This window comes from Triticum aestivum, chromosome 5A (genome assembly GCF_018294505.1).
Source record: "Triticum aestivum cultivar Chinese Spring chromosome 5A, IWGSC CS RefSeq v2.1, whole genome shotgun sequence".
Classification (NCBI taxonomy): domain Eukaryota; kingdom Viridiplantae; phylum Streptophyta; class Magnoliopsida; order Poales; family Poaceae; genus Triticum; species Triticum aestivum.
The window spans coordinates 485,817,169-485,827,499 of NC_057806.1; the positions used below are offsets into that span (position 1 = coordinate 485,817,169).

General features: G+C 46.1%; 2 protein-coding genes and 1 long non-coding RNA gene across 3 annotated transcripts; all 3 read left to right on the forward strand.

The window, feature by feature from the left end:
* Positions 1–204: 204 nt before the first annotated feature.
* On the forward strand, positions 205–5,457 carry LOC123104243 (uncharacterized). The gene is made up of 3 exons (XR_006450204.1): positions 205–406; positions 2,133–4,908; positions 5,004–5,457. It is a non-coding gene; the product is annotated as an uncharacterized lncRNA (long non-coding RNA).
* Positions 5,458–5,786: 329 nt separating this feature from the next.
* Positions 5,787–7,712, forward strand: LOC123104242 (30S ribosomal protein S16-2, chloroplastic/mitochondrial). Its single transcript, XM_044526009.1, has 3 exons — positions 5,787–6,033; positions 6,236–6,281; positions 7,183–7,712. The coding sequence occupies exons 1-3, from the start codon at positions 5,901–5,903 to the stop codon at positions 7,421–7,423; spliced, it is 420 nt and encodes a 139-aa protein (XP_044381944.1). The 5' UTR covers positions 5,787–5,900; the 3' UTR covers positions 7,424–7,712.
* Positions 7,713–8,890: 1,178 nt separating this feature from the next.
* On the forward strand, positions 8,891–10,331 carry LOC123104241 (pathogenesis-related thaumatin-like protein 3.5; the record flags this gene model as incomplete). Its single annotated transcript, XM_044526008.1, is given in 3 exon segments — positions 8,891–9,593; positions 9,695–9,950; positions 10,043–10,331. Coding segments are annotated over 3 exon segments (1,044 nt in total), but the record flags the coding sequence as incomplete, so codon positions are not given.

Consider the following 10,331-nt stretch of genomic DNA (forward strand, 5'->3'; position numbering starts at 1 on the left):
TAAGGCCTCGTTTCGGGGATCGGCCTTTTTGCGTGGCGGGTCAAAGACCGGCCCGGCCCTTTTATTCGTGTGCCGTGTGCCTGGCCCGTGCCGGGCCGAAAATCCATGCCCACGGGCTGGCCAGGTTTGCCTGGGTCCGCTCTCGTGCAGGCAAGCTTTCGCGCTTTTTCCTCTTTCCGGTCCGTCTTACCCGAACTCGGTCTGGTTGGACCAACTCGCGCTCCATCTCGGAAAGCCCGTACATCGACACGGCGCGGCGGAGCCACAGGCTCTCGCCGGGCTCGCGGCGGCGGCGGCGGCGGCGCGCGGAGCAGCTCGCTGGCGAGCGCGCCTGCGCACCACCCGCATGAGGGGGAGGCCACACGACGGCGGGATCCGCCGCGCCGTCAAGAGAGACTGCTGAAAGGTGCGTGGTTGTTACCGCTGCTGTCGTTCCTACTTCCTAGTGGTCAGATTGCGCACAGTAGCTTTTAATTTTCCCGGAACGAGGGGCGGGGGGAGGGTTGCGCCTTCGACACGACTGATGATTTGCTGCCCGGCGTGTCACATGAAGATTCGTAGAACAGCGATAGGAAAAAGGCATGTGCAGTGACCCTGTCTGCATTGCAGGATTCAGGGAAATTGACAGTTGTATGCAAAGGTTAATTTGTTAACAAATTGGAGTGTGAGTCTGGTTAAGAAATCTTTTTTGAAACAACATCCCGTGACCGCGATGCTATTTCTAACGCGGTTGTCGTTAGCGAAAGTTCGTATGTGTCAAACCAACCATTTGACATTAGCAGGGTTGGCTTCAGGTGAGGTGAATCGTCCATTAACTTGTGAAGCACTTCGCCTTGCTGGACGAAAGCACGCGGAAGCTTTCTACCGGCCTTGATGGCTCGTTCTTCCCGCTGCCAAGATCTGCATCATTCAGTGTGTGGATGGGATAACATTCTTTTAAACCGCCGCTTACCTAAAAGGGTGCCAAGACGTAACGTTTAAGTTGACTGCTTTGCATTACAGGAATGCTTGCGAAGCTCGCCCAAACTTGAACACATCAACAGCTTGGTAGTATTAAATGACTGACTAATGAATTTCTCAGCGTTTCATTTAGATTTAAGATTATCTCAATCTCGTTTAGCATCGTGTGCATGTGTGTATTGTCACCAAGCCATTTAAAACTTCTAGAATGCTGGAGGTTATTTACTGTACCTTCTCGTTTGCCCGATCATGGGAAGTTGGTGATGGTTGTGTACAAGAAAAGAAGTTTAACTAACACAGGGAAGATGCAGTGGTATCAGTACGGAACCATTATTTGTTGCTAGTGATGAGACATACTAATGACCGCTGAAAGGTAGCTTCTACCTTCCGCATCTAGTTTATATTTATCAGAAGACTGCTAGCAGGTTGCATACTTAGAAGATATGTTCACATTGCCGTATCCATACTGATCCGCGCTGTGTTTCTGGAGTTACCTGATGAACAACGACACTGAAATATATTATAGCTGGAAGCTTCATATATAATACTTTTACTTAATCCAACATGATGCTGTCATGAAGAAGGAAATTTTCATTTGTGTAGGGCAAATATGGAATATCATGATAGGCAAGTGAACAAGTGATCATAATGTTTCTTATTTTGGTCTTATCTACAACAGATTATCCAGCAGTCGGTGTTGTAAAGGCGTACATTGTATGTACCAATGCATATCACTGCTATATAGTATAATCTTCAATGCTTCCAGCCTCCTACAGCATTTGCAAATTATCCCGCTGATCACAATTTTCTGTTATTTCATACAGCAAAGATAATAGAATAATGGTTTTATTTTTTAACAAGTCTGGGCATGTTGAGCTAAGTCCTGCAAATCGATGGATGTATCCTTTGTGTAAACAAGAAAAAAGTCCTCCCTCAACTGATAAAGAACAAAATTTATGGTTTTGCATGCTAATTAGTATTACAATCCCTGATCGATCATAGTCTCTATGAACACACATATACATAACCTCATATTGACTGCCGCTGTGTCTGGGAGAGGCTGCTGTATTGACATGTTGAATATTGTTGAAATCTTTAGATACTGTTCCAGTAATTTGTTCGTTGTGCGTTGGCGCTCATGATTTTTCTTCTTCTTGAAATATCTGTGGCAGATCCTCAATAGTGTGCAGTTTACTGATTTCGAACAAGGAAAAAACATATCGTACCAAAGCAGACTCTCCTCTTGAGGGTGATACTTGCCATGCCCTTGATACCAGTGGTTGTCGTACTCCTTTTGAGTTTGTTCACGTTGGTGGCCTAATAATTGATTGGCCAACTAAATCACTATTATATCTTCAGCTTCATGGTTACTGTCCACTAACACGTTATGAACGGGTTGGTTTTCCAAAGGAGCAGTCTGGCTTGTCTAGAGAGTGAGGCACAGGCTTACAACAGCATTCACATTCATTTCCTAATGAGGTAAGCCTATCAATGTTCTCTGTTGGTTGGATTCGTTTGTTTTATGCACCATTGATCAATTCGAATGTCAAAGAAGCAACAACCATGTTCTTTCCGTGACAACTTAATGCTCATCTTAGTTTAACTGTGTACTACAAGAAAGCAGTAAGGTTAACAAGGGTTGGTGGAGAGTAGAGGTTCTTCATCTAGGTTCTACATGCCAGTATTTAGCTGGTCACGTTTTTTATCATGTACAATTTTTATGTGATTCTAGCACCAAGATAGAAAATTGTGTTGTTGGATTATGCTCCAAAATCCCAGTTTCAGATAAGAAATGCTCATCATGTGATAATTCACCTACATTCTTGGATTTTTGTCAGATTCATTCTAGCCAGGGCTCAGTAAAATGATGTTGGTTTGACGGGATACAACGGTCTACAAACCTTCTCAAAAAGCAATGTGATTAATGCCTTTTGTGTCATGTGCGCGTTTGTTGATTGTTGTATTGCAAATGAAGTCAAGCCTTCCTTTGCGCTGTACTTCTCCCAAGGTTCACATCATTAATCAACTTTGTACTTCTAGTAAAGGTTTGCCTTTTGTTATGCTCGTCGGTTTGCTGCAATAATGCATGGGATTAATTATGTTTATTGTGAAATGGCTTTATCTGATGGAAGTGAAGTCTAATTATGAAACACTTAATGTTTGAAATTACATGGCAGTCATGTTTGTAACTACATCATTATGAATCTGATTGTGTGAGAAACTGATACAGTGAAAATAGATAGGAAAGTTCTTTTGTTGTCAGTGGCGAGCTTGTACCAAAATGTGGATTGATTCATAAGTAGAAAATAATGATACTAAACTCTGCCCCTGTTGATGTGCTCTTTGAAGTTGAAGAGATCAATCCTACGTCATGGATGCGTGAGAGAAATTGACCCGCAACTACTCTCTGTGACCAATTGATAGAATCACGTCAATGCCAAACAGAGTCTCACTGATAAAGTTATCAAATTATTCAACGTCATCACCCAAACAACGACTAAATTAAAGTAGCCGTTTACATCAAAGTTGTTTGTAAGAAACTTGGGCACGCAATCGCTTGTTGTCGGCATGCTTGCCCCACTGCCAAGATTTGTTAGCTAAGCATTCATCTACTCACAGTAGACCTAACAGAGATATATAATTGCATAATTCCTCTTGGCTGCACACTGGGAGGTTTGAAATACAAGTACCTGGATTTCTTGTAGATAAGAGCATTCCACAAGAGTAGCTTTCATGGTCATAGAAAATAGATACTGAACTTCCATCCTACCCGTATGCACTGTGCATTGTTTATGTCCTTTCACTTTCATTTTAATCATTCAAGGAAAACATGAAATCTTTTTTTTCGACATCTGCAAGGTTGATATTGCTTACTCAATATGGATATTTATAGCAGCATAACTGGATAAGTGATGTATATGCCTTGTGTGGCACTCGTAGCAATATGCAGTCCAGTAATGCTGGGGGGCATAAATCAATTTATATTTTGTTATTCAATGGTACATCAACCTACGGACATCAATGGATATTTTGTGGCATACATAAACCTACGGACAATAATGGATGTGTTTGTGGAATTATAGGTGGTAGATATCTTTGTTGACTTGGAGATTAGACGGGAAGGAAGAGAAGACTAAAGAAAATACTTAGATTTATGCCTTGGGTATCTCTCATTTAAAGCTGTAGACAGAAACGGAATGTTATGTCTTCAGAACCTAGATGTTTGGATCTTATCTGCTGCTACTAAGTGTCTTTTTCAGCTCATGTGTTATCTAATAAGCATGGAGCCTTTTTATTAGACTGAATTAGCTTGCATGCTAGTTATGGATAAGCAGATCCTTTGGCATAGAGTCATGAATCGAATCTATAAACGATAATATTTTTTATTTCACTTAGAATATGCTATCTTTTACTATGTTCATTTGATCAAAAGCGTCATCTTGTACAATTCAACTTTTATCCCAAAAGCATCATGCAACATTTCTTTTGTCAAAGTTGGAGAAAAGTTGGGCATCCATCAGCATTTTCTTGATTCTCGCGAACATTTTTTCTTATTCACTACATAAGTTATGAGATTAAGAGTTGATTGGCTCACTGCTTTGTTTGAAATTATAATTGACTGCATTTTTGGATGACTTGTTATTTTTCCAACAGGGAACAGTTCGATCCAAAAGTTTTCACAGATGCAAATTCCTTGATGCCATAGACATTGGATGCAGATGAGCATTCTATCTCTCTCAGTCTTGACATAGATTCTGCAGTTGTAGCAAGAAATCTCTGTTTGCTTGCTGGTTGGTCCACTTTTTAGGTGTTCTTAGGTAGGAAAAACAAGCCACAGTATGGATTTGTGATATTTTTTAGACAACAGGTCAACAGCAACAATAGCGTCGTCGCTGTCTGTTAAGGAACAATCCCAAGAGGCGCACTGCAAACAAGGATACAGTTCAGGTCTCTTGTTCTTTCTTTTCCCCCACTCCATCCCCGCTGCATTCATTCCTAGACAAAGCTTAACCCTTCATGTGTTCCTTTCATCTTTTGGGCAGGAAAAACATCTCTGCACCAACCAGGAGAATATCAGTGGGAGCAGTGTCCAGAAAGGCGGCCGCTTATGGCTCGGCGGCATATAGGCTCCAGACGACGCGCTCTCATCTCGCTCACTGGTCGTTGGTCGATTTATCCTGCATAATCGGTGATTTGGCGCTTGTCTGCGGTGTCACAACTGTCGAGCGCCTTACTGAACACTGAGTGCAGTGAGTGAGAAGTTATGTTCTCAAATGTCTGGTGCAGAGACCAGAGTGTCTCCATCTACGGGCTTGCTTTTCTTCCATGTGCCAGAGATTCCTTATGTACTTGGCACATTTTTGTTAGTGTTCTAGTGTGTTCTGTCACCTGTTTTACCTCTGTCAGATATATAAATTGTATCTATGCAGAAATGTGAATTGATCAAATGAAGCTTTATTTTTCGAGAGAGGAAATGATAAATGGAGCTTAAATTTACTTTGTAGTGTAGTCAATCAAGCTTAAATTTACTCCTTTTTTTACAATCAAGCTTAAATTTACTCTTTTTTTACAATCAAGCTTAAATTTACTTTGTAGGGGTATTTACATTTTTTTAGGAAAGGGGTACTTACTTTAGAAAGGGGGTATTTACTACTTTTTTTTAGAAGAAAGGGGGTATTTACTACTAGGATCGATCAGCGAACTTTTTTTTTAGTAGACGATCAGCGATCTAATTCTGGCATATCAATTGGCCCAATCTTAGCCTGCTAAGAAGAAATGCCTCGTTGCGGGCCCAACGATCGCGCAACAGATGGATAGGCCCAGCCCAGAAGGAGAAAGCACACGCACTAATCCCCAACCCAAAACCCTTCTTCCCCCACGACCCCTCACCCGGAGAACCGCAGGCCGGCGGCGAGGAAGACCAAGACGAAAGCATCACCATGGTGGTCCGGATCCGGCTCGCGCGGTTCGGCTGCCGCAACCGGCCCTTCTACAGGGTGATGGCCGCCGACAGCCGCTCCCCGCGCGACGGCAAGCACCTCGAGGTCCTCGGCTACTACAACCCTCTCCCCGGTGAGGCAGCCCACCTTTCGATCTGTACATGTATCCCCGGCGCCCCACCTCCAACTCCCACCCGGGTCAGCCCCGCTTGGCCGGGCTTGTCTGGGTCAGGATTTGTGATGCGATTCTGCGCGTGGGCGTGGGGAGCTCTGGTGCTGCTAACTGAAGAATTGCTGATGAGGAAATGTGTCCCTTTTTCTGTTGCTGTCTGCAGGGAAGGATGGTGGCAAGAGGATGGGGCTCAAGTTCGACCGGGTCAAGTGAGTTCTGCCTGCTCCTGATTTTCATTTTAGAGAGTATTGTTCAGCTATACTCCTTTTTGGAGAAAAATCTGCTCATTGCAGCTTTTGCTGCACCTACTCTAGAAGTAACATAGAGTAGTAACCGTGTTTGTTCATCCCAGTAGCCTTAATCTTTGATGGCCGGTTGGGCATTTTAGAGGATAAACCTGATTAAATAAGTTATGCCTTTTCTTTGAAACCTAAATAAATCGAGTCTTGTCATTCACATGCCTTGTGGTGGTAGATTGTATCATTGGGGATGTTGAGTAGGTAAAGCAGAAGAAAGACAAGCTAAACTATCTGGTGCTGCGCTATCCTAGTTGATTATAGTGCCAATTGGCAAGCATCATTCACTTCTACGCTTGCTGCCTCCCTCCACCGGAGAAGAAAATTATCGATTTAGTGAATAAGGATATATATAGTGCTTATTCATCCCAGTAGCCTTATTCTTTGATGGGCGATTGGACATTTTAGAGGTTAAAGCTAAATAGATTATGCCTTCTCTGTGGAACGTAAACAATTCGCGCCTGGCTGTTCTAATGCTCTGTGGCGGTGCATTGTATCATTGGGTATGTTGAGTAGGTAAAGCAGAGGAAAGACAAGCAAAACTATGTGGTGCTGGACTATGCTAGTTGACTGGATGCTAATTTCACAAGCATCATTCAGTTATACAGTCGCTACCTCCATCCATTGGAGAAGGGAATTATTGATTTGCTGAATAGGGGTTCAGGTTTTTCAAGTACATCATTGATTGGATCCATAGCAGACTTAGTGAGAGTATTTGCTACAAATATGCCATGCTGTTTTTTGCGCCTGCCCTGCAAGACCACATGATATCATACAGCTATAGTGACACCATATAACTATACTTCTGTTGTAGGTACTGGCTATCTGTTGGAGCACAGCCATCAGATCCCGTGCAGCGTATCCTCTTCCGTGCCGGTGTTCTGCCGCCGCCTCCGTTGCTAGCTATGGGCCGGAAGGGTGGACATCGTGACAGGAACCCCATTCATCCGATGACAGGCCGTCCCTTGGATCTTGAGGGTGTCACGATTGTCGATGATCCCAATGCTGCTGAAGGTGATGCTGAAGCACCTACAGAACCTTCGTTGGAGGCGTGATAGATTCTGTTTTGGCATATTGAGTGGTGCTGCAAGACAAAAGAATTTGTTTGTTGTGCTTCTGATAAGATTATGAGCACGTACTGTATGATCTTCAACAATTTCGTCATGTAACTCTGCTTTGTTAGCCTTTGCTGCACCATGGGTTAGCCAGCCGTCTCCAGTCTACTATGCCGTGTCCTAATATGATTCCTTTTGAATGGATTATGCAATTTCTGCATTCCTTTTGGATGCTCAAGTTGACAAATAATAATTCAAGTAAAGTGTTGAACTGGGTGCCCCATGATCATCTGCGGAGAACCAACATATGCTTGATATCTATGTATGATTATTCCTGCTGCGTGATCCAATCGATGCTTTATCTGATGTGGTTGCAAAGGTGACATATATTGCTTGATTGTGCAACTTAAAAAGGTGCATCTTGTCTTGCGGCATCCTTGTGGATACCTGTGATGTTTGTTTGTGTTGATGTTTTCTTGTGTGATTCCTTCCTTGTATTGGTCAGTTGTCTCACTGCCATGACATGCATGTTGCCTCCTGAAAGCATCTTCAAAATAATTATGTCATAAGCTTCCCAAAATTCTAGACTTATTTAGCTGAAGGGCATGTTGTCATTATGTGGAACATTGTACTGTTTCTCGCTGCTCGTTTGTAAAGGGCTTGTACTTTGATTCCGATAATCGAAATTAAACTGAATAAAACATACTACTCCTTCAACCTTAGTTCAAAACTGGACCACTTTTGGAGGAAGTAGTAGATATATAATTTGAACAAATAGCTGCTCCTTAGGGGTCCTGAAAAACCTGTTTGGTATTCATTCAGTAAAAGAAAGAGCCAATTTACGTCACTGAATTGGCAGCCAAATAAAAAACCACAGGATTTTCATGCTCTTATCCTGAATGACACTTGTGATTGCTAAAGATAATATCTTCGTTTCTGCATTGGACTGTGAGAGATGTGTCCTGTCCTGCCTGCCCACCCACCAGCTGAAACCTGAGCTCTGCCCAATTTGGTGCCATAGTTTGCATGAACAGGTTCAGACTGTACACCTCATCAAAGATATCAAGCCGAGTAAGCCTTGAGAGTCACAGAACATGACTCACTTGATAAATCACCCAATGGTCAATTGGTCAGGGAGCTCAAGAACTACATGATGCAGAGGGAGTTTAAACCTGTGAAGATCCTGAGATCACAGAACATGGTCTCATATTGTCTTGCCAATTATGCCCGAACGGCTCGTAGCACTGCTTGTTGGTTGCAACGGCCACCCCCTTCATTCATAATCTTGTATTAGCGGACTGTAAGCCTGTTACTTTGGAATAAAACTTCCTTTAAACCCGCAAAAAAAAAGCCTTGAGAGTCACAGGAGAAGAGAATGTTTGACCAGGAATCAAGGTATATTTCTCCTTTGGGTCTATCTAACTGCATGCCTATTTCTTCTTCCCTAGGCCACCCCCATCATGCCAAACCAACCTCACCAAGAAAAGCAAAGCTTTCCCTGCATGGTTGATGCCTTGATGGCAGCACTTGCCCTCACTCTCTTCCTCTTCTTTAAAATCTTGTAAGCATCCTCGCAATGTCTTCTTCCTTCCTTCCGATCGTGACCCCATTTTCCCTTCTCCCATCGACGACGACGTCGGCTGCCGGGTTTTTCCATACACAAGTCACACCATGGGAGAGCCAAGGCATCACTGCAAGCTATGTCTCCTCGTGGCATTGGCGCTGTGGCTGCACGCACCGACGGGCGCGACGACGAAGTTCACCATAGCGAACTACTGCGCCTACACGATATGGCCGGGCACGCTGGCCGGTTCCGGCACGCCGCAGCTGTCCACGACGGGGTTCGAGCTCGGGCCGGGGCAGGCGGTGCGGCTGGCGGCGCCGGCGGGGTGGTCGGGGCGGATGTGGGCGCGGACCGGGTGCGTGTTCGACGCGGCCGGCGCCGGCGTCTGCCAGACGGGCGACTGCGGCGGGCGCGTGGAGTGCCGCGGCGCCGGCGCCACGCCGCCGGCCACGCTCTTCGAGGTCACGCTGGGGAAGGGCGGCGGCGAGGACTTCTACGACGTGAGCCTCGTCGACGGGTACAACCTCCCCGTCGTCGCCATCCCGCGCGCGCTAAGCGGGCCCGGCGCGTGCAACGCCACCGGCTGCTTGGCCGACCTCAACCGATGTAAGTACTCCAGTCTACATCTCCTGCATGCTAGCCTTGCCGTTGCGCGCCATTGCCGGCTCTGACGATCTGGGTGGATGGATCATGGATGGATGGAGCAGCGTGCCCGACGGAGCTGCAGGTAGTCTACGGCGGCGGCGCGATCGCGTGCCGGAGTGCGTGCGAGGCGTTCGGGCAGGACAGGTACTGCTGCAGCGGCGCCTACGGCACCCCGGCGGCGTGCCGGCCGACGTCGTACTCGTCCGTCTTCAAGATGGCGTGCCCGCGCGCCTACAGCTACGCCTACGACGACAGCACCAGCACCTTCACCTGCAGCGCCGACGACTACACCGTCGCCTTCTGCCTCCCCACCTCCGGGTCAGCTCATCAACAACCGTAGCAAACGTAGATACACGACACGCGTGTAGCCGTGCGTACCTAACAGCTTTGTGATCGGCTTTCCGGTGCAGGATAAAGGAGTCGGACGCCGTGTTCCTGGGCGCGCAGATCGTCGGCGGCCGCGGCACCGGTGCTGCCGAAGCCAACGATATCGCGCCGCCGGCGTACGGCAACGGTGGCGCGGGCGCTTATGCACCGCCGACCTACGACAGCCGCAGCGGTGGTGGAGCCGGAGGTCCTTACCTGCCGCCAGTTTACAACTACGGGCCTGGCGGCGACCGCATACCGCCGGCGATGAGGATCTCGTCGGCTTGCAGTACGACGGCGGCGACGTACATCCGGCCGTGGCTTCCGCTGCTG

Bases quoted from the DNA above. Each gene is read 5' to 3' on its own strand.
- LOC123104242 (XM_044526009.1), top strand. From the start codon at position 5,901: ATGGTGGTCCGGATCCGGCTCGCGCGGTTCGGCTGCCGCAACCGGCCC. The intron at 6,034-6,235 runs GTGAGGCAGCCC...TGCTGTCTGCAG, and splicing joins CTACTACAACCCTCTCCCCG to GGAAGGATGGTGGCAAGAGG. The intron at 6,282-7,182 runs GTGAGTTCTGCC...CTTCTGTTGTAG, and splicing joins CTCAAGTTCGACCGGGTCAA to GTACTGGCTATCTGTTGGAG.